At 48.1% G+C, this 24,334-nt stretch overlaps 1 protein-coding gene across 2 annotated transcripts in view; it reads left to right on the forward strand.

The window, feature by feature from the left end:
• Positions 1–24,334, forward strand: part of LOC144146961 (uncharacterized) — a 191,252-nt gene that overhangs the window by 113,623 nt on the left and 53,295 nt on the right. The window contains exons 2-5 of one of the 2 annotated variants that reach the window (XM_077678943.1): positions 13,239–13,390; positions 18,218–18,434; positions 21,654–21,769; positions 23,004–23,261. In XM_077678943.1, coding sequence (XP_077535069.1) covers positions 13,301–13,390; positions 18,218–18,434; positions 21,654–21,769; positions 23,004–23,261 — 681 coding nt within the window. In that variant the 5' untranslated portion in view covers positions 13,239–13,300. The remainder of the gene's footprint in view (positions 1–13,238; positions 13,391–18,217; positions 18,435–21,653; positions 21,770–23,003; positions 23,262–24,334) is intronic. The other variant, XM_077678944.1, reaches the window with a different exon arrangement.

The following is a 24,334-nucleotide window of genomic DNA, read 5'->3' on the forward strand; positions in this document are numbered from 1 at the left end:
GACTTGTTCCCGCTTGAATTGACGACGTATATTAGTCTGCTTGTTAAATTTTAATATGTGTAACATGCACCCAGCTACCTGGTTTGAAAATTTATATAAGATTCACGTTGGATTTTGTGTGATTTCTCGGGATGAATATTTAAACAACTACAAATTGTTTGGGCAAGTAACGTGCCTTAAGTCAAATGCGTTTTCAGGATGCTCATAAAGTATTTTGCCTACAAATAGCTTGATGTTACACTTACGTCTGATGTCAGGAAACTACTATCTTTAATAATCATGTTTTAATTGTGGCATACTGCCGCCTGTGACCTCTCGTGTCAAAATGTTTTATCGTTAATCTTGGCTCGAGCGTTGTTTTCCTAAACTCTTGCACTGCACTGTTGTAGGTTTGTGATAATACAACCGGGTATGGCTGGTTTTAAGGGCTTTCCCAACAATTTAATAGCAAACTGCATTTTCCCAAACAGTTATGCGTAAACATAGTATGGCAAGCGCAATGAGTAATTCCGCCTTTGAATTAGCTTGGTTTATCTGATAAAACAGCATATTTGATGCTCACTGTTTTATAATGTGTGTGTCAGTGCCGCGGTAGACGCACACGTCTAATACCGTCTTTATTAACCATGTTTTTGAGTAAAAGTGAATATGTGAAAATGCCACTTAGAGCCTAGTGTTATCGTTATGGTATTTATTCCTTGTACGTTGGTCATTTTCTGTGCAATTTAAAATAGACAGCTATTCAAATCTGAAATGTATGAATACTAACACCCAATAAAATTGTATAGTATGTTGAAAAGCAGTGTATGCATCATAATAGTTTGTTTCGTGCGTATTTTAATGCAAGTATATTGTTTCTTTTACATGCAGCTGAAACCCAGAACAGGATTCTGCGGGTGAAGCCAAAGACTGTGTGCCGCTCTTGGTGCCTCAGACCAACTTTTATATAGAACTGTGCTCCGATAGGCAACTGTTGGGAACTGTCAGGGACCACACTGCTGCGGTGGTTTCTGCTTTCCAATTGTTGGTATCACTGGGGGTCATATATCAAGGCTGTGTTAAAATGGTGCTTGCGGTTTCCTGCTGATACCAATGCATCCGCCAGCCTGGCATATGACCTCGGTGTATACCGACAGGAAAGCAGAAATATTGGAAAAGTGGAGTCCCATAGACAGCTTCCCAATGTCTATAGGAACACCGTTTTATATAAACAGCTGGTCTGAAGGTACCTGGAACGGCGCACCGGATAAATTCCATAATCATTTTACATGGATCAATGTTCCAGTAACTTAAACTGCCCTTTTATTTGGAACAGTGATCCGCATACTTTTATTTGGAACACCGATCCACATAATTTAGTTGCAAAAATATGTGGTGCACTGTTCCACTTAATTTTCAGGATATGTGGAACACGGTTCCAATTATATAACTGGAACTTTTTTGCAAAAAAGTTCCAGTTACTAAGTGGATCTTACGTGGAACCAGATTAAGAGTGCAGTTACGCAATATGGCCCAACACTGGGCTTCCTCGATTATCAGTCCCGGATCGTCCGCGGACTGCCCGAGACGCGATCCGGTGCTCGATTTTCCCATGTATTCGTATGGGACTTCCGGAACGCAGTCCTCGGACTGCCCGCGGATCGTTCAGGACTGCTAAATCGAGGAGGCCCACTGAAAACGTAATCATGAGTCTATCCACGAAAGGCGCTTTTAACCGAAAGAAGTGCAAGAACTATTAAAAACTTTCAAATTTCCCGCTACAGTGATAGGCAGCAGTGACGTAATACGGGCCAACACTGAAAACGTAATTATGGTTGGGTTAACTGCACGTTACCGTTCAAGTGATGCGACCAAACGGAACCAGGGGCCCCAATACAATCGCAAAGTCATGTTTTCTGGCGGTGACTTATGGCAGCGGCCACCAATCACACAAACAAGATTCTGTCACGTCGTTGAGAAATGGGCGGAAAGTGGCTGCGGAGAATAGATGGAAGAGAGAGAGAGAGAGACTTCGGTGATGCAGAGAGGTCGGCTTAGAGACAGCTTGGCTTCGAGCTGGCTTATGGGAATTGTAAGGGTTTCTGACTCAGTAAAAGTGAGTGGAGGCGTGCTATCGCAGAAGAACTCACACAAACACTAACAGCCGCAGGAACAGTGGATGGATTGAGCGAGAGAGAGAGAGAGAGAGAGAGAGAGAGAGAGAGAGAGAGAGAGAGAGAGAGAGAGAGAGAGAGAGCGGCTAGAGTGCAAGTCGACTTGCTGTGTTAGTGTTCAGCTCATAATCAGTAGCAAATTTGGAAAAAGAAAAAAGAAAAGCGAGCAGGGTTGTTCCTTAAAGGAGCCATGAAGAAAAAATACAAGTTGGGTTTATTAGAAAGACTGCTTAGTCCAGATAACAATGATACCAATATCATCGCAATCTTCGAACAAATAACGGAGATATTAAAGAAAACGTGTGAAGCAGTCGCGACCCCCTAGCCAGTTTCCCGCAACTTTTCTATGACGTCACGGAACCTTGTTTGTGCGATTGGCGGCCGCCTAACTGACCTGTCGCGACGACACATGACTGGACGTCTGTAATGGGGCCTCTAGTTCCATTTGACCGCATCACTTGAATGCTAACGTGCAGTTAACGCACTGAAAATTATGTTTTATTGTTGGCCCGTATGACGTCATTCCTGCTCATAACACGTCACTGTGGCGCAAAATTTGAAAGTTGTTAAATACTTCTTGCTTTTTTTTCGTTAAAAAACATCTTTTGGGGCTGTAATGGAGCTGACTGAGATACTGAATCCTAGTTCTTTCAAATTACACGAAGTTGTATTTTCTCTTCATGGCTCCTTTAAAGTTTGGAGGACCAAGAGGGAAGGGAAACGCTTAAGCATTGAGGTGTAGCAGCTGGGCAGAGAGGGTAGGGCGTTACGTGGCAGGATCGGAAGAAGAGTGTCGTCTTTTGAATACATATACATCGAAGCAATTGGCTGCCAATTTTTCACCAAAGAGACTAATTAACGCTTACGAGTCCACAAACTATGAGCTACGTATACCTTAGCGGCACGCGACCCCGCCTATATCCCGTACCTCCAAATGTAAGCACGGCGCATCGTTCCGTTCTGGTATAAACGCTTTCGAGCGCTTCTAACGTCGCACCAGCTGTTCGGCTGTAAACAAACGCAGATGCGTGTTGGAGTAAACATGACCGATTGCCGCTGCAGTTTATTTCCTTGCGAAAACGGTGAACTTTGCCACGGCTGTACGTTTCGCCACGTGTTAGCGCTACGTCCCGGGTGGCGTAGTTTCGGAGCAGCCGAGTCGAGATACGTCAGAAAACAACTGCGAGCCTGGGGGAAAGAATGGTATAGCTTCGGGCAGTATTTTGTGTCGAATTTATTTTCCTTCTTCGGCTGTGATTTTTATATGCGTCTAAAAAACGACGGAAATGAGACTTCCTGCTGTGTTGACAGGTGCGAATTTACTTGTACATGAACTCCCGGGACCCCCGTGCCTCCCAACAGCTGTTCCGTTGTATAATAGAATAAAAAAATAAAATGGCACATCCGCAATTCCGCCGAGCATATGTGCCACCGATTTCAAACGCTTTAAAGCCGTAGCGTGTGCAGCCGTGTTTTCAATGGCTAATTTTTGTCGTCTGTGTTTTTTTTTTTTCGTGTAATTGGATTTCGCAAAATATTGGCGCATGGAATTTGATGTGAAATGTTGGTTAATAAGGTCAAACGGCACAGCTGCGGCTGTCGAGAAGCAATTGACGCGTGAACGCACTCTGCGGCATTTCCAGCCTACCCAAGCCCCTTGCAGCATCAGTGCCGGCTGTATGCTTATAAGCAACTTCATTCGTTCCCTTTCCTTTCTTGTATTGGGGCCATAAAAGCCGTAAAGCCATAAAGGCCACCAAGGGTGCGGTGCAGAGACGATCCCAAGACCGGGGAGGTCGCCTTGCTTCTAGCGTGATTGGAACTTTCCTAACCGCGTGACTTTTTTTGTCGTCGTTTGCCTTGGTAATATTCAGAGGGCCCCCGCGCCCACATTGCAGTCTTCACACGCCTAGCCCTTGCTCTCGTTGTCGACCAGCCTGCCTTACTACAGTGCATGTTATTTTCGTCCGCCGCCTACCCTCGTCGAAGTTATCGCGCCCCGCGCCCGCCGTCCTGTTCATCGACACACCCACCCTCTACAGATGTCCAAGGATGTCGATTGGATGAGTCGCGTGGGGTGAGGGGACATTCCGTGAGTGAAGCGGGCAGTTGGTCCCTGAACGGTGCGCGTCGGTCGCTGCTTGCAGGGCTACGAAGGAGGCAGCGGTCCTTCGGCGACTGAGGTTGTTGATCAGTGGCGTCGAAGATGAGTACAAAGAAAAAAAAGGGTAATTTGTTTCTTGAGAGAAAGAGAGAATGCTCTTTAATGTGAACTGGTGAGGTCAGCCCTGCTAGGCACGCCAGATGGGGGCTGACTACGTTGATAAGTGGTGAATATCAGACATTACGGTTACAGCAAGAAGACAATCATGAAACGTTAAAAAAAGTCAATAAAAACAAGAGAATGCTGCCAGCAGAGTCCGGACAGGAAAATACAGTTGAAAAGAAAATCGTTAATGTAAACGCTGAATCGAAATGAAAAGTAAACGACGCAAAAAAAAAAAAAGAGTACCAACACCAACCCAAGAGAAATAAATAGATGAACGCCACAGTGCGAAAGAGTATACATATCGTGACACTTGCTGTATGATCCTTGAGGCTGATTTTTGAAGAACGGTTACAACGACGTTGGAAGTATACGATGTTGCCCGCGAAGGCGCAGATGAGCTCGGGGTTTGAGCGACGTGAATAGAGCTGAACGGAGCCGACTTTGTACCCGCCGCGGTGGCTGAGTGGCTAAGGCGTTGTGCTGCTGAGCACGAGGACGCAGGTTCGATTCCCGGCCGCGGTGGCCGCTCCTCTGATGGAGGCGAAAAGCAAAAACGCCCGTGTGTACGAGATTTCGGCGTGCACGTTAAAGATCCCCAGGGGTGGTCAAAATTAATCCGGAGCCCTCCACCACGGCGCGCCTCATCGCCTGCGTTGCGTCGGCTCGTTAAACCCTTCAATCAATCAATCAATCAATCAATCACCTCTCTCTAACAAAAAGCTGTCCACAACAGTATTTGCAAGTTTGTTTAAGCGTCACACCGCTGCCCACATTAAACACTTCATAAGATTTTCTGCATTTTCGGGGGCAACAGAATGTTTGTAAAGCTGCTTTCTTGCGATAGTGGGAGTGTGCCTTTTATTTGGAGAAAATTACTTCCAAAATGAATCGTAAACACCGGCTGATTTCCTTATGTGATTTGCATGCGGCAAAAAAAAGAGAGAATCTATATTACAACGTCTTGTCCTAAATTGAAAGGTCTGCAAAAGGATTTAATTAGTTGGCTGCATAATAGGTGTCTCCTGAACGAGGTATTAAATAGAAATATAGAAATGCTCAATTTAGGCAAATAACGGGCAAAAATCAAACATTGCATCAATGTAAACGTGCAAACACTGACTTAGATTGTTGCGCTCCATAACCCACGTTGCGCGGAAATATAGAATGACTTTTTAAAACAAGTAAGCACCGGATAATTCGTTTGCCGGAAAGTTTGCGCACCGAAGTGTCCGTGCACCGAAGTGTCCGTGCACCGAAGGGTCCGTGCACCGAAGTGTCCGTGCACCGAAGTGTCCGTGCACCGAAATGTCCTGCACCGAAATTTCGTAGCAAAGTTCCCGGTGCCCCGCTCTGTGCGGGCCTCATGGCGTGCCCCTGTGGGTCCCTTGGCGGGCACATAGGCCGCTTTTACTACAAAAGCACTTCGCGGTGCCTGCGCAACACAGGACTGGGGGGCAGTTCTGGGGAAATCGAATCGGGAATGTGTCCGCGTGAATGTTATCGCGCGTGTGCAGTTTCACGTCTGTTCATTTCTTTTTGCTAGTCTGAAGCAGTAAGATGAGCTCAATGGCTTGGCTAACATCGCGATTTGCATTAAACATATTCTCTCGCTGATCATTCATATATGTAAGGCGCATGAAGAAAAGGAGAAGCTGATACTATTAAGAAAAGAGCGGCGTTGTGCTGCAAGGCCCGAGGTCGCAGGTTTGTTCCCGGCCGTGTGGCTGCTTCTCTGATGGAGCCATATAGAGCGAAAGCGCCCGTGTGTTCGAGATTTCGGCTCACATTAAAGATGCCCAGGTAGTCAAAATCAATCCGGAGCCCTCCATTACGGCGCACGTCATCTCGAGCTGATCGTGTGTTGGGTTCCAGGCCACACTGGGATCGCTGGGAATGAGATCGCGGAACCCCCTACCCCTATCTCACCGCGAAAACCTCGAAATCCTCCCCCTTCCCCGTCACATGCATCCTAACCACCACGCAGCCCGACGAAGGGCCCGCGCCTTGGCACACTTACGCCTATTCACCCCATCTCCTGACTCCATTTACGTAGACGCCGCGGAATATAGACACCGACCAGCTTTTGCGGCTGCTATTATTACAGAAGACAGACCGATCCCAGCAGCGGCAGCCACCATCCGCACAGCCCACCCCCACGAGGCCGAGGAAGCAGCAATAGCTCTGGCCATAACACACCAACCACCCCAATCTCACATATTCTCCGATTCTAAGATGGCCGTACGAAATTTAGCGCGGGGACACATCTCCTTCCCTGCTCGCCAAATTCTCCTATCCCGCCCTCCTCCCAACAAAATCATAATCCTGCACTGGACCCCGGGCCACGTGGGCTTTGGCGGTGCGGAAACGGCCCACCTGGCCGCTCGAGGACTCATTTACCGAGCACCAGATGTGGACGTCTCACAGCACGGCGCACGAAACGCTCGCGAACCCCTCCTTACTTTTAGCAACATTACCACACATTACCGCCTACAGCGGCTAGAACTACCGCCCCCTCACACGTCTCTTCCTCCACCCTTGGACAGATTATGGCGACAACTACAGACCCCTTCTCTCCCCACCAGACACGTCCTCCACCACATCTATCCCACATTATATCCCCGCCCAAACTGCCCGGCATGTGGCGCTCGAGATACCACGCCATACGCCATTTGGGAATGCCCCTCTTTACCCCCGCTCCGTTTACCCAACCCTCCCACTACCTGGCTGGAGGTGACCGGGAGCTCCTCGCCCGAGCTACAGGTCCTGGCCGCCACTAGGGCTCAGGATTACCTGGCGCGCCTCCCTCACCTGAGGGACACTCGCTAGGACTGAGCCTCGTCAGAAATAAAGTTATTCTCTCTCTCTCTCAGATGGCCACTGCTGCTGCACTTACACATACATTGGACATAACAACAGTACCCTACACTGACCTCAAGCCTTACATCAGACAACTCCTTCGCAAAACATGGCAAAAACACTGGAGTGAACAGACAGACAACAAACTACGCATAATAAAGCCGCTCTTGAGACCATACACAACCGATTCACACTACAGACACACTGAAGTTTGCTTAGAAAGGTTAGCCACGCACATGTAACACACTTCCGCCTGCTCGCTGGGCCACCAAGACCCATATGTGCAGCGGGTGTGGAGACGACCTCTCAGTAATCCACATATATACTCCTACAAAGCAAGGCACTTGACACAACATGACGCAAACACTTCCCACAACTATATACACACAAAATATTCCACCACACCCGTCGTACTTTTTTAGGAGACGAATGAGTGTTTTTTTGTGAAACGCGTTTTTGGGTTCCTCACCGAAGTAGAATTCTTACGTCTCATTTTTCACCATACATCTCGATTTTTATGTCTAATTTCTTATCAGACATCTCGACAACCTGGCCCTTAACATCAGTCATTGCCTTGTGTGTTACTTCTAGTTTGTTTTTACTGGAATGCCTTTCTTTTACATTCTCTTTGCTCTGATGAAATAACTCCTCTATGGCTCTCTTTTCCACCAGTCGGCCTTGCGCAATTAAAATCCACGCGTCATCATCTGCGCACGTCATAGCCAGTATGTTGCTTAGGCGCGTTAAACCCCAAAATCAATCACTATTAAGGGTAGAGGGTGAGGAAGGTACTCGGCCAGTTTCACGCAAACGTGGCCTTGTATATGGTTAAATGAGTACACGGAGAAAGTATACTACCCCGCTGCTCATGCGCGCAAAAGTGTCTCTCCAAGCGAGTGCATCCGAACGATGGCTTTTGGCTTGTATGCTGGGTCCTAGTTATGCCGATATGCCGCGTGTTGACTTAATTCTGCCACTGGGTGCCTTCGCGCACTCAGCCACTGGCAACTTTTCTTCCGGAGCGAAGGAAAAACGAAAGAAAAGTGACCTGAATGCATCAATATTGGGGGGGGACGTTATCGTGCTCGATGGAGGCCCCACCGAAGCGGTCTTATCGGGTAACGAAATCTGGGCCCCCGTGGATCGTAAGGCACATGTTCCATGATTTTTGTTGTTGTTGTTGTTGCTTTCCCTTTTTTTTATTTTCGTCTTTTTTTCTTTTCGGGGGCGCGAGGAGCAGCGGCATGTAAGCGCCCCGGCCCAGTAGCCGTGGCGCGTGCGTGCCTGAAACTGGAGCGCACTTCAGTGCGCGCGTAAGCGACACCCTTTGTCTCGCTGGGTGCCTGACCTGACCCTGGCGTCTTCTTGTCACGGGGTCGCCGCGAGCAGAGATAACGAACAGGTCCCCCCTTTCCCCCATCCCCCGTGTGCTTCTGTTGCTTTCGTGCGAAAGACGACTCAGTGAGCGTGGGCTCCGTGCAGGCCTGATTGCGAGCGCGGGAAAAACGCAGGGGCGTGCTTCGTTCAGCTGGTATACCGGAACAGACACAATCGGCGAATCCTCGCTGGTTAACGATCTTGCGGAGTGGGAACTGATGTTCGTTTTCCTATCTTGGACGTTGCTTGAGATATGGAGGCGGAAGCTTGCGGGAGCCTTGAAGCTTAACAGTGCGTTTTATCGCTTGCTTAGGCTTAGCAGGTCTGCCGTTACTGGGACGTTGCCCCCAGTTCATAAGAAGGCAGTTTAGAAAAGGATCTTACTAGCTAGGGTACTACGATGGGCTATACAACTGAGCATACTGAAAACTGACGGCGAAAAAAGACTTGCGCGAGCGCTGAGTTGCTGTTCAGCGCTCGTCTTTATCTTTCGCCTGTCTTCGGGCAGTTTTCAGTATGTTTAGCAAAGGGTAACGTCAGACGACAGTGAGTTTTGTTACTTGCTTCGCACCTGTAGTTTTGACATTTCATTTATTTCAAAGCGAAAGCTTTCTTGGTAGGACCGATGGCGTCCTGTCAAAAAACTAACGCATTTCCCCACAGACCGGTTGGTCGACCGAAAAGCTCTGATTAGATCTCTGGACACACGGCGTGTACGTATAACCGGATCTCCATTGTGTCAACACTGACCATATATAGGACGGCAGGCTCACTCCCGAGTACATTCACGCACCTCCCGCGTGATTGCGAGTGAGTGCGAGCCCCACGCGCAGTGAGTCCCGCTCACCACTCGCGAGTGCGAGAGCAACTCACTGTGAGCACTCGCCGTGAACCCCGCTAACCACTCGCGAGCTACTCGCGCCATTTGAGGGGCTTTACCGCGGTGAGCGCCACCATTGCGCTTGTATACTCGCTGTTTGCTATTCGTCGCAGGAGCCGCTCGTTGTGGTGGTTGATAGTGGCGGGATTGCTTTTAGCTTCGGAAAGATGTCGTCACTGAGCTCCTGGTATGGGGCACCGTAGAATCAATTCTCTGGCGGCGTGTTGGTTTAGGAATATGATTTGGATGCCCTTCTGACGCAGTAATGCACTAATACTGTTCGATTTCATCCCTCATGAAGGGTCTGCTGCACACACTCGCATGCGAGGGGAAACGACGAGTGGTGAGCACGAGCGTGAGTGGTGACTGCGAATGGTGAGCGTGAGTGACTGCGAGTGGTCACGGCGAGTGGTGAGCGTGAGCGCGAGTGGGTGCAAGTGGTGGAGGGCGCGTAGTGAGTGCGAGTGGTGAGGGCGACTGGTAAGCGTGAGTGAGTGCGTGAGGAAAAATCTGTTTTTCTGTGTGAGTGTGAGTGAGTAGCGCCCAGTTTTTCCGAGGTATGAACACGGTTGCTTGAAAATGGCGGAGGAGCGGTTCTCGACGAGACCATACACGCATCGATCGTGAAGAAGGATTTCAATAGCATACGTTTATATCGGTACGCATTTAGATCGTTCATATAAATGCGTTTACTTAGTGCGCGAGAAATCGTCGCAGGGGTTCGTTCTTCTTTTGCCATTTGGGCCTTTGAAGGTTGCACGATCGCCTGGACGCACTTTCAACGAAGGTTGGACGCACTTTTAGTTTTCGCGCACCTCTCAACTTTCATTAGGAAGGGATGACATTGTTTTTTTTTTTTTTTTTGTAGTTTTAAGCTTCGCAATGTGGCACCGCTGGGAGGCGCCGCCATGACAATGCAAGGAGTCACGCGCCGGAGCTCTGCAGGAGTGTTGGCTGCGATGTTCTGGTCGTGCGTTCCGCGCTCTCTCCGTGCTTCTTCTCCCGCCTGGACAGCGGCGACTGTTACGCGCGCGTCCCCTCAGCAGATCTAGCTCGAGCATCGCACACGGTGCCTTGCTGGGTCGGTTTTTCAGTACGCAGCGCGTGCCCGGGCTAAACCGGAGCCCCCTGCAGATTCATCTCCTTGCAGATCGAGGCCGCCCCGCAAGTTGGCCGCAACCCTTGCTGCTGGCTCGACCGGTCCCCGTCTTTCTTTGCTTTTTTTTCTTTTTCCCCTGCGCATACGCTTTGACGGCTTACAAATCGACTTCGAATTAATCACGGTTGGAGTGGCCGAGTTTTTGGTGATTCGTGTGTACAGCCACCGACTACCCGGCGATAGCCTTCGTTTTGGTTTGTTCGCGTTTAACCTCAATGCTTCGATGATACTGTCGCCTCACTGCGACTTGTTAAGAGTTGGAATTTGCAGTTTTCTTTTAAATTCTACTGTCTCGTTAGCAGTCAGGGCCGGTACGTTTCCATAATGTCGCCGGCCGCTATACGTTTTTCCATGTTGATTGACATCGCGAATGTTGTGCTTGTAAGGAAGCTTTCTTCGCACGCCAAGAATGCTTCCATTGGTCTTGTAATTTGACGCCCCTGGTGACACGCCGAGAGTCTCAACATTTTTGAAATTGGGTTCCATTAGGTATTGCACTTTGCTATTTAAGCAGGAAAATGCAAGAAGAACGCCTAAAGAAAAGCACCCTTAAAAGAGTGTTTTTGACGCCATTGTGAACTCATCCATAATATGCAGGATATGCAACCCATAACCGCTACGCTCTTGGGCATCTACTTCAAACGCTCTCGTATCACACCTAGCTAGCAACGCGAGGTTAGGCTCGTGATCTCCTAAAATTTGGAACACAGCGGCAACGCTTAGTGTTGTGGCTGAACCGTGGGTTCGAGCACCACAGAGTTTTCGCATTTCTCTCGAGTATCGTTAGTGAACGCTCTGTGCCGGAGCAGCCAGGGAGGGGGCTATCTGCTGGAAAGCCTTTGAATCACCTATACCTCCAAAACCAGCGGCCCCTTGACCCCGAGTTGCAACTACCGCGTGACGGAAAGAGGGGAATGTATTCAATGACCAACAATGAGCTTGCGACGTTTCCTTTTCGCCCGTGTTTACGGCGTATCATTCATCGCAATGTAGGGTGCTTAAGTCGTCCTGCATCTCCACGGAATAAACCGAACCACCGACAATGGATGAGACACTTTGAGGTGTCAAGCTGTGTAGTGCAGTCTTTTTTTTTTGACAGCAGAGCTGTTTAATCCGAGCGTTATCCGTCCGTCGCACCAAAAAAACCTCGCGGAGCGATGACGTCACCTCGCGTTGCCTAGCAACCCCTGGCGCAACTGTGCATAGCTCCGCGCTCGCTTCGCTAGCGCACCGACGCCCTTCAAGCGGTGACGTCACTGCGCAACAAACCCTTTATACACGAATAAAGCGAGAGGGGCCGCCAGCTCGGTTGTTTCTGTAGCACCATTGGTGCAAGCTGCGCCAAGCTTTTTAAATGTATGACAAATTGCTGAGCGACTTTGCTGCGCACGTGAAACTGTTTGCTGTTCTGCATGCGTGAGCCCACATTCACAGGGGCGTTTCGTCAGTTTTGCGTAGAGTCAAGGTGCTCTTTTACTTAAGTTCTGGAATGAAGCCACACTTCGGATAACGGGATTACAAAAAAAAAATGGCCGCGTATGTGCTTGCTTCACGTCAAATGTCACCGAAAGACGATAGTCGTCTGCCGTCCTGCCGCGTAACTTCCTCTGCGCAATTCGCGCCCACCCCCTACGCTCTTACCCCCCTTTCTCGATCCTCATGCAATGAATTGAATGGATCTTTGTCCTATGCAATTCGAATTTCCCGCTTTCGAACTGCTGGCGCGTTATCTGTGTATACAGCGCCCATCTCTTTCATTGTAGTTTGTTTCTTAATTTTTTTCTGCCTCACGCTATTGAAAACCCAGAATTATCAACGAGGAAAAGCTCTGTTCGTTTCGTGCTTGCTTTTTATCTTGGTCGCGTTGAAGCCTTTCTGCGTCAATTCTAAAGCGTTCTTTTTTTTTTTCTTCACACGATACCTTAAAAATCACCCCAACGTGTATTCTTAACTGTATACGTATACAACTGAAAGCGGTATACTACAGGCCAAGTACTTACATTTGGCCTCAAATGTGGTACCTCAGGTTCCCATTGCACTTTGTCCAGCAGTTTTAGGAGTTCGGAACGGCTCGACTTCTTTTTGACGAACTGTTTCAACTTTTTGCCGGAAGTCTGGAATGAGAGACAGACAGACAGACAGACAAAATTTCCGCGTTTAGTAGCCCAACAAGTATTACCGCCTTTAAAAACGACTGCAATCGTGGTGTACGTAGCAATTCGATCTACATGTACTCAGCCCATCCTGAAACGTTCCGTATATCCCGAATTATGGGAATGCGGAATTCACAAGGCGAATTATTTGGTGCTTCTGGCAGTATTATAGAAGTACAACAGGTGTCAAATATTTGGAAGGGTGTGCACTGTTTTATTCTCATGTGTTTCTCACCTGCTTTATGGATGCCTCGTGTTTTGACAGGCAATATCTATGTATTCCCATATTACCGTACACACGGAATGTTTTAGGAGAGGGGTACTTATCTCCTCGGTGTGTTCTTTTAAGCGTACCCTCACGAGTGACCTTCCCTCTCCACTGTCCACGCAGGTCTTGAGCCATGGTGTCTGCTGTCTAGCGGCGGCGGCGTGGACGCCGGGTCGTCGTCGAGCATGTCGTCGTCTGCGCGGCCCCCCGGCGGCCGCTCGACGCTGGCGAGGTCCAAGAGCCTCCGGCTGCCCAGGCCCACCGCGGCACCGCAGGTGCGTGCACTGTGTTTACTCACCCGCCGCGGTGGCTCAGTGGCTAAGGCGTTGTGCTGCTGAGCACGAGGTCGCGGGTTGGATTCCCGGCCGTGGCGGCTGCTTTTCTGATGGAGGCGAAGAGCAAAAACGCCCGTGTGTACGAGATTTTGGCGCACGGTAAAGATCCCCAGGTGGTCAAAATTAATCCCGAGCCCTCCACTACGGCGCTCCTCATCGCCTGCGTTGCGTCGGCGCGTTAAACCCTACAATCAATCAAACAGTGTGGTTACTCCACATCTTTGCGGGACGCACGTTGATGCTCCAATGGGGTATTCCACAAGCTCTCTCGCCGCTTTATCCAGCCGCACTGCCGATAAAATTCAGAGCCCTTCCACCCTGTCAAGGGGAAAGTCCACGGTGCTCTGGTTGGATTTGCTATGCTGGGCCCCGGTTTAGCTATATTGTTACGCTGTCTACTCGCTTAAATTCATTGGTCAATTCCTTGGGTCACTTGACCTTGCGGACCGTGAGTAGACAGCGTAACGATATTGTAAATTTGTTATGTTGAATTATAAGGACTGTGGCGCGTTTTCTACGCCACACACGACTGGTGAGCACACGGTTCATTACAGCGCGGCTAGGCCAGTCACAGCGCAAGCTCTAGTGCGCCGCACAGGTGGCCGCCGAAGAGAGCGCGGAATTGCGCAATGTCAGGAGACGGGGGAGGGGAGACACCGCGCGCTGGCCAAGGTGCTCCCTCCTTTCATGGTCGTGCTTCACTGTACGACACGTGACGTGGGAAAGCCAGCATACACGCAGACCAAGCTTACGCCAATTTCCTTAAAGTTGGCTTAACCTCTAAACACAAGGCTATTGCCAGGGGAGACATTTTTCCAGGAGCAATATACGCCATGTAAAGCGAAATATGGAGGCCCCAGGGCTTTTTTTTTGTTCTTATGATTTTTTTTTTTTTCATACGCCGAAAATTGTTCGTCTACGCTCGGTCTTGTCGGAGAGTGAGTGTGAGTGAAACGCTTTATTAAGGACGAGAGGCCAGTAGGCCCGGTGGGGAAGTGAGGATGGCGGAGGGGGAGGAGGAAGGGAGAGGTCACAAATCATCACAATTCACACAGTGTACACAGTTCTAGTTTTAAGGTCCTATTCACAAGATGCACATTTCACTCTGTCAGTGGCACCAAAATGCACAGTTTGCACTGTTGACATTGGTCGTGGATGGTTATGGCCAGTCCGGGAAAGTCTGTCAGACCGCTACACCAACTTGTGCAGACCGTTTTCGAGCGCGTACTGGGTAATTATTTCGAGAGTAGCGGGGTCTTCACGGACACGAAAGTGTGTGTGTGTGTGTGTGTGCTTTATTGATACAGAAACTGGAAAAGAAGTGGACTGGGGATATTTTGAACTCGTTTGGAGTTCACCAGCGTACAACCCAGTCCGGGGGAAGGAGAGAGCGGGAATGGAAGGGGATAGGTGAGAACGAATGGGGACTGGCTGCTGGACGCATAGCGTAATACATGTACTGCAGGGAAACTTTCGCCTGACAGTGGAACGCTCACTGGTTCGTCCTGTGTATTTACAATGGGGCACTGGATAGGCAGTTGGTTCGAAGGCCTTCGGAAGGCCTTTTTTTGGAAGAACCGGGTTGCACAGGTATTAGGCAGCTTCGCTGTACAAAAATCTCGGGGCACCAAATTCTGCTTAAGTGCTTTGGATGCAGAAGCGTTGTGGGACTTACTGGTGATACGTACACAGACTTCAGTGCCCGAGGAATTTCACTATTTATTCCATAAACCCAGACACCTTTCCTCACGGCATCACTTCTCTAGAATGAGTGTTCTCCGTGGCTGGGGTGCCATGTGTTCTCCGCGCGCGCTGTGCGAGGCTTTTGGTACCTTCCGCTGCGGTCGGCGAACAAAGCCTCGTGAGACACCCAAGGCTTTTACCTTATTTAGTGCCCTTCACGGCACCTGCTGTTTGCTGTCATTCTTTAGAGACGTGCGGATGTCACTGTCTTGGTGACGAATTAACGTACTTTTTTCGATTTGAATAAATTGGTTTTGATGTGTGGCGGGCCCGGACAGCCTGTTGAAAAAAATATATATATAGGCAGGGTTTTTCATATGCCTGGGGTGATAATAAAAGTGATCGGAAAATTATCGTAAGATGCAGCATTATGTCGGAATGTCAGAGAGCTGCAATAAAATAAATTGGCGCACATTGTCACCCTAGATGTCTGTTTTGTCGACAATCTCTTCAAATGCGAAGAGGCTGTTTGACCTGTTGCAATCCATTCAGATTGTGAAATTAAGCCCAAGGTGTATCTCTTTGCAAGCTGTACAAACTCGCATTAACTGTCCGTTTTTCACTCGTAGCGCTAGTGACGAAAGCCCTCTTCTTGGTTTATAAACTATATGTGCAAATGGCGTTTCGTTATAGCAACGTACACAGGTACGCCGTGATGCTATGCTTCATTGCAACGTGTACGCGCGGTAGGCTTTTCTGCATAGCTGCCGCGTTTTGCGGAGAAGGCAACCCAAGGGAGCGTGGGCTGTGCGGTGAAGCGTAAGAAGTGAGCCTTTGGGACGGCAAATCCTTTGAAACGCCCCCTTCCCTTCACTGGACTGGGTTGTATGAGGGTGAACTCCCCGACCGAGTTCAACAATATTCCTAGTTCTTTTCTCTTCCCTGCTTTCTTAATAAATCACCCCCCCCCCCGTTTTAAAGCGAAGCTTTCTATTCCTGACTTGCGCCGTGTATCGTAACACCACAGCGCACTGCAGGAAAGCCAACTTCACACAATGGGTCTTCACAAAGGGCACATGATTATGATGATGATGATGATAATAATGAAGCGCGAAGCTCCTTAAGAAAAAATGAAGGATGCTCACAAGAGACTTGAAGGTAGCGAAGCTGATACGCAACAGTAGCGTTTTCCCTCTTTTTCACCTCATGGCGTTGTTTAAGCCTCGCCGCTGTACAAGGGACCACAGCTGGTTGTTCGTCTTCCTCTATCGCACACGGTTCTGCGCCAGTGCTGCCAACCTGCGAAGCCACTTTTCCCCTAGCTGATATAAAGAAATAAATTCCCTAGATTTCCCTAGATTTCCCTAGATTTGGCTGAATGCGGTGTCAGGGTTTTTTTTCTCAGATAATGTGTTTAGCGGTAACCACATGAAGCGATTTTTGCGAGCGACTCGATGAACGATGCGACGGGAATCTTCAATCGCTCGTCCCAGTCGCTTGCTGAGACAGCCACATCAGAGCGGTCGTGCCAGCGATGGCGTAACGCGATCCCCAATACGATTATCGGAGTACACACAGCCGCAAGATTTTTGGTGTGCATTTGCCACAAAACTGGGAAATCTTGCACAACCCTACATTTGACGCAAAAATCATGCACTACGAAAGAGTGAACTTGTAATGCCACGCAAGCATATAATAGGAACGAATACAGACGATGCGCACTGCATGAGATATTCGAGCGAGCAAGTTCATAAAATTCATCAGTCATGTTATCTTCTTTTCAAATTTACGCCAACAATGTCAAACGTAGGAGAGCGAGCAAGTTCGTAAAATTCATCAGTCATGTTATATTCTTTTCAAATTTACGACAACAATGTCAAACGTAGGAGCGCTGGCTTTGCTGGATGCACATTTATGGGAAATAGGTATCTGCACTTCACTGAGAAACTAAAATGAATAGGTATATAAAAACAATTAATGATAACATCAATAAAGGGCACCATTACGCAATATTACGCGACTGGCGGCGTAAGACCACGTAGACATAAAAAAATGTGCTATATGCTGACAAATTTCCCTTTTTCCCTAAAGATGGCCCCCGGACCTAGGGAAATTTCCCTGGAGTTGGCAGCACTATTCTGCACCGCACGTGGCCTCGCGGCCTTCCTTCGTGGCGCGCGCCTATCGCTGCGGCGGCGGCCTCCTCGCCTTCCTCCGCCATGTCTTGCGCACTCTCCTTTCCCTCCTCGCCTATCGCTCCCCTGCCGCCTATCTCTCCCCGTTACCGGGCCGCTGCTCCGTTCCGTGCGCTTGCAGAAGGGGGGTGGTTCAACCTCTAGCGCGCAAGGACAAAAGTGGTCACACCGCAAAGGCTGCCCGAGGTAGTGTAGTGTAGCTTGCTCTACAAAAAGACACTTCCCTTGGATGGAATGGATCCAGGGGCCCTCATGTTATGGTGCTGACGTGTGCCGTTGTGCCGGTTCGACACATTTGAAGCAGTTTGGATTTTGGACTTTGACTCAGGTTGCATGTGAGAAAGCTTTGCGTTTTAACTGTCTTTGTCTTAAAAGGGGGATTTCGAATCTCAGTCATTTACTTCAACTCTTCAACGTGAGAAGCTAAAAAAAATTATTGGAATACTGGACGTGCGCCGCAAATCGAATATCGCACACTATTCGTGAAGCATTTGAAGTTCCAAAAAATTAGTGTACCGATGCCTAGAGTCTGCCATTTACTGCTTTGGTTCACCGACCATACGTGTGAGCAAGATCGGTACCAAGTTTACCCGCATTTTTAATTGTTCTGGCTTAATGATTATAAAATGACCGGGCTAATTATGCACCATTGCGGCCCCTCTAGGTACAGGAAGGGGAGGCAATTACTAAACATGCTGTTTGTGTCTTGTTATCGATACATCTGTGGCCCTCATTGGCTGGTTTACGCTGTAGCTTTTTCAAAGGCTCCACAAAGTTCATAGAACACTGACGTATAGAGGGGTATCTGAAATGCTGGTAGTACAAGAGCAGGGTGCGAATTGTATAACTCGAACGTGCAACTAATTCCTGCCCATTTGCGTCCCAACAGTCGAAGGATGACTCGTCGCAACCAGAGGGCAGCTGCCAGCTGCGGCGCCATGGCAGCATGCGGATTATCGGTGGCCCTGGAGCCGTCTCAATGAGCGCGTCCTACCACGGCTCGCTGCAGCAGCCGGAGCCGCAGCCGACGCGCAAGCCGCAAGCCCCATCGCTGCCGACGCGCAGGGCTCGGCCGGAGCACCCCAGGGTACCTGCACCCACAAACGGTGGGTAGATCAATGGAGTAGCTCTAGAACTAATGGACTAGAACTGACGGACTGGTGTACTAGACTGGCCAGGTGATTTCAAAAGTGTTGGCAAAGTTCTGCATAGCTGGGGCACTAAGTTGTTTGTGACTAACGGAACTGAATCTATGGCTGAGCTCTACAACTAACAGAACTATAACTGATGGGCTGGAACGGCCAGATCGTTTCAAAGGATGTTGACAAAGTTTTCTGCACATTGGGCACAAAGTTTGGTTATGCCTGTGTGGCAAGCCGAATGGGTAGGGTTTTAAGCGGTTCATTTGAAAGGAAAAAAAAAAAATAAAAGTGGTGAAAAAGAAATTCGAATTACGGAACTGGGTTTTGTCAAACACAAGTTACTTAAATGAATGATATTACAGTAGACTCTCGATAAACGGAACTTCAAGGGGCCGGAAAAATTAGTTCCGTTTAACAGGAGTTCTGTTTACTGAGAGAGGTGTTCTAAGGTGCAAATTTATGTGCGTGCACATTTCCAAGGGCATTTCATGGAACTCTAACCACTAGAAAGTGACTGTAGCTGATAGTTTTCAGAAAGCAAGAAAACTACAAGAAGCGTAGGCACAGCATTCACAAAGTTGATTTGGCAACAATGAGTCACTGTGCACTACAAAATGCGTCAATTATTTTTGTTTGAGTCCTTGCAACTGCATCTTCACGGAGGCTAGGGACCTCAACTTCGCGAGTGCTTACGAGCCTCCAAATTTAGAAGACGGCAACGTGGTAATGAAGGACGAATAGCACAACGATGGCACAAACGAGGCGACAGCAGGTGAGCCCTGTAGCCTCGGTGTCTAGAATCGAGACCGAACGACTGGAACCAGAACTGCGATGTTGCATTCGTTGCGCTAACATGGCTAACCACTTACGAGACGAGGCTTACGAGGCCAACAAGGCTAAGAAAGCATGGAGGGAAAAAAAAAAAAAACAAGAACGAAACAGCCGGAATCGTAAAAAGCTGATTCTCATGCCAGTGGATTTCACAAGAAGTTCCATTTCTGATTCCGTTTACACGGTGATGCGGAAGTTTTAGTTCCAATTACCGAGAGTTTTTTTACGTTATCTGAATACAAAACCAACCAAATTCCAGGCAACTGTTCCGTTTAAGCGGCAATTCCGTTTATTAAGCGATTTCCGTTTATCGAGATTCTGCTGTACATCAAATTTCATTTGTTGGAGCATTGAAAGCGCTTGCAGTCTTTGTCGATAGTCAAGCCTCTATATTGTTTTGGCGTTTTCTGACTGTCAAAGATCCTCCACAGCCAGTGTACGTGTGTTGTTTTTTTTTAAATATATTAATGGGAGAAAGTTCAAGTAGTAATGTAGCAAACGTTTCTGCACTGTGTTGTGCAATCGACATTTCATGTTTATGGATATGACGATTTTTCTTGACACACAGCCACTGCACCCTTCAGAATTTCAATGCGAACCCTGGTAATGCTTACAGCTTTAAAGGAAGAAAGAATGGAGTCATTACAACTGTCGAATCACTATACTGGGTGAATATGTAGACCGGGTAAGCTGTCTTCGGAGTTTTTTCAACCGATTCGCGTGCATTTTTTTTAAAACAAGGACAGTAGTGTGTGAAAGTGCTACTTCCCTCACTCCATCATTTTCGCACTGGCTGATGTGGAGGGCTAAATTTAGCTGTGAATGGCTGGTGCTTTCAGCCTGTACAACCCATGCGTGGGCAAACAAAAAGATGGTATTTGCCAGGAAATGTATTAAAAAACTTTACCATCCCAGAAAGGGGAGAGATGCACAAAAGCTTCCTCACGTCAGAACTGCGGCAAAAGTGCGTCAAAAGCTTCGCTAGAACCGCGTTCAGCCTTCGTTGAAAGTGCACCCAATCCATTGTCAAACTTCGAAAGACCCAAATCACAAACGAAGAACAAACCGATGTGACGATATTTTGTGCACTAAGTAAACGCACCTACAAACTATCTAAATGTGTGCTGAGATAAACGTATACTATTGCAATACTTCTTCATGATCGATGCGTGTGTTGTCTTATCTTAGACCCTCCCTTTTTCGCGATTTTCAAGTAACCGTTTTGACACTTACCTTATCAGAGCTTTTCCGTCGACCAACCGGCATATGGGGAAATGCGTTAGTTTTTTGACAGTACGTCATTGGTCGCACAAAAGAAGCTTTTGCTTTGATAAAAATTTTGGAGGCTGGGCTGATGTGAAAGCACTTGGAGGACCAGCAGGATGTCATTATGGCACTTGGTGCTTTGGCCCCTAAGGGCGCAGGGTGTTTTCTCTGCTCACGCTCACTGCCTATAAATTCCTGCATTTACTCCTTTCTGGGCCGATGCTTACTTTTAAAATGTAGGTCAGGATACAAAAAGACAAGGGTTGGTTGAGAAAAAGTACTCATCCGAACCTGAGAAGTAACAAGCAATGAGCGTTGCCTGGAGGCTTTGCTAGAGACCAGTATTGCAGTGCCAGTATCTCAGCCGGTAGCCAACCAAGCGGCGAGTGTTAGGTTTGCCACTCAGGGTTTCGCATCTGCTTCACAGTGCAAGTTTGTTTGCTTGGTGCCATTGTGTTGATGGTGGTGTAGTTATAGTGTACTACTAGTACAGCCTTTAGTCGTAAGGCTAGGCTGGCAGCCGTGACCGCGATAACCATCAGGATAGGTGGTAGCTTAGGATTGATGAAAGAACCGTCTGTGATGGAGCTCTCGAGACAAGTTTAGGATAATGTCCTGGAAAACTTGATTGTAAGCCCATTCGAAAAGTTTAGTATTGCAAGTGCGCTTTACAGCATCACACTCTATAAGGGCAAGGGCTGCAAAACGGACAGAGCCAGCAACGATGACGGTGTTGAGAGAGTCGAAGCAAGTTTATTGCTACTAAGCATCATTTTAATTTTGTGGCAATTGTCATCTTTCCCTGTTTTTACCGGCTTACATTCGAGAGAACATTTTTTTTTCTTTTCCATTTTCTGGCCTTCAGAATTACAGGGGCCGGCTTAAAATCAGGGGGCTAGCCTAAATTCAAGTGTATATAGTAAGGTATTAGACTACCACCGAATAGTCGGATAAGAGACAACCTAAACTTTACGATGCAGCTACAGATAAATAAGACTCTGATAAATTCACTTTAGTATGTGTTTAAGTTTGTTCTGCGCTGTACACCGTCGACTTTTGTGTGTTTATGTGGCTTCCTGTGTGCAGCAGGTGGTGCGATTGGAGGATCTCTCCCCGCCAGGCACAGTCCGGACGAGGAAGAGAAAAGCTTAGCATGGAAGGAGCACTTTGCACGGCTGGTACAAGAACACGACCGGCTACAGGCAAGTCGGCCGGACACCTGGGTTGACTTGAAGGGAGCCTGCAACACTCTTTTCAACTTTCTCCTAAATCGTAAATGATTTCAGGATGTACTGGTAATCCAGCATATCTAGTACTGAGATCAGAAAGAAATCAGCTTGAAATTACTGCTTTATGCCCATCAGATAATTTAGAAACGTTCTGAAAAGATTCAACTCTCTTTCCCGGTCTTGGCGTCCTTTGAGCGGTGGAATTACGTCATTACAGTGGTGTAGTGGCTTTTTGCCGGATTTCTTTCAGTCACAGCAATGAATGCATTCGATAGGCACTTTAAAGAGGAAGCCACCAAATCAAAGCAGAAATGGAAGCCGTATCTGCTGCGACGAGCAAACCACAGGGTGCTGCGCTGTGCTGGCGATAACTTGAGCTTTCCCAACGCCTCCAGACGCAAATAAAAATGGAAAACGTTCACCGGAAGTGTTGCAGAGTCCCTTTTGACAGCATTAGGGCGCTGGCATTTTTTTTTATCCCCTAGAAGTCTGTTCAAAGCACCTGTCATGAGACGTGGACTGCGTTGTTCTGTTTCAGGTCCGGTTCTAGCGTCATACATTTGATTCCTTATTTGCCCCAGCTGACTTTGCCGCTGACAAAATTTCCGAGTGACCTGAATCGAACAAACCACTCGCCTAGGGGCAGTCGTCGTACTACGTTTTGGCACGCAGGTCAATCATGGGTCAGTTTTCATCCGGTAACAGGGGCAACATTTGTTTGGTTCACTTACCTGTGCCTAGCTCCAACTTCGAGACCACAAGTGCCCTAGAAAGAAAAACGAAAAAAAAAAAAGCCAGCTGAACAACCTGAAAAGGCAGTATGATGACGCTGTGTGTGTGAGCAGCTTTATTTATATATTTACAATGCCGCCAGCCTCTACAAGTGATCACAGCAGGTGGGCACAATGTACAGATACAAAGAACGCTCGTAACGTCAACTATCAAGCAATAATTAAAAAGAAATACCATATAGGTACACTACATGATACACGCATTGTACTTTTTTTTGGGCATTTTTGCAGCCCATATTGTTCACGCTAATTGAGTTTTGTTATATGCCCACCCACTCTGGCCTGCAGTAGATATTAGGTAAATAAATCATCGAATTGCCATTGTCTACTCTCGTGCTACTGGAATGCCTATTTGGGGCACTTGCATTCTTAGGCCTAACGCTTCTCGCTTCCCTGTCTCGCACGGCTGCACGCAGGTGAAGTACGGCCGTCTGCGCGCCCACGTGGTGGAGAGGGAGTGCCGGCAGCAGCAGCAGGCCAAGAGCGGGGGAGGGGGAGGAGGAGGAGGGGGAGGAGGGCCCCTGCTGGCCCCGATCCCCGAGGACGAGGCGGACTCCCCCGACGGTGAGCTCCCCCCGTGCGTGCGGGAGTCCCCCCTGCTGCTCGGGCTGCACCTCGAGGCGCAGCGGCTGCAGCACGACCTGCGTCGCGCACAGCGCGCCTACTGGGACCTGGTAAGAGAGAGAGGCCACTTCGATATGGTTGAAAATTTTATTTATTTATTTATTTATTTATTTATTCAATGCATGCTGGAGACCATTAATATGTCCAAGTAGGGGGGCAGAAAAAGATAAAAGGCAAGGAAAGATACAAACAATGCAAACAGTTGAGGCACTTTACAGTCGGTCATTCATTCCAGTCTAGTATCGCACACAGAACAAAATATTTGAATGTGGCAGTAGCCGCAAAATATGGAACGAAAGCGTACGGTTTGTGGTGTCTACTATGTCTTGTTGATAACGGGGACAAAACTGGAGAGGGGTCAATTGACAGTGCATCTTTGCTGAACAAAGAAAGAAAACCAAGGTAAAAGCACTTTCTCGTGGTTTCAATGCATTAAAATGGTCCGCGAAGACAAAATAGATTTTTGCTGAGATTAAAAGAACTAGCCTTTGGTGGCTCCTTCAGCTCCATTGCAGCCATGAAAGCAGTCTTTTAAATGAAAAGGCATGCGAGATATTGCACGATTATTGTGCAATTGTACAATTGCGCGATTGTCTCTTTTGTGGTGCTTATTGTCAGCAGCTGTTAATCGCATGAACGAAACCCTGTGTTATCATCATGACCTGGCAAAAAGGTGGCATGCGAGTTGCTGCTTCCATAGAGTTTCATACTAATGAAACTAGAGGGGACACTGGCGCTGCAATCGTTCAACCCCCATGGAGCTGATTGTGTGACGTAGACTCGTGATTTTCGAACTTGGCTTAACTTGGGGCTTGACGATTGTTATATGTACTAGGCTTCGTACTTTTCCGCTCCGTCAGTTTCGGTTTCGGCGTCGAAAGCGTCGGTGGGTCATTCCGGGGCAGAATTGCTGTTGGCGTTTGATTCCAGCGGCTGCAGTGCGCAAATACTGCACGGCTAGAATGAATGGATACGGGAAGCACTCCGCGCCGGGTAGTGCGTTCCATCCTAGCCACGTTCATGACTACGCTTGCGATTTTAACGTCACGAGCACGGTAGCGCCGAAGACAAATAAAAATCTTTTATCAGCAGTAAGTATGTGTGCACAGCCGGTGATTTTTTT

This window comes from Haemaphysalis longicornis, unplaced genomic scaffold, assembly GCF_048455015.1.
Source record: "Haemaphysalis longicornis isolate Haplotype H1 unplaced genomic scaffold, Haemaphysalis longicornis Haplotype H1 scaffold_7, whole genome shotgun sequence".
NCBI lineage: Eukaryota > Metazoa > Arthropoda > Arachnida > Ixodida > Ixodidae > Haemaphysalis > Haemaphysalis longicornis.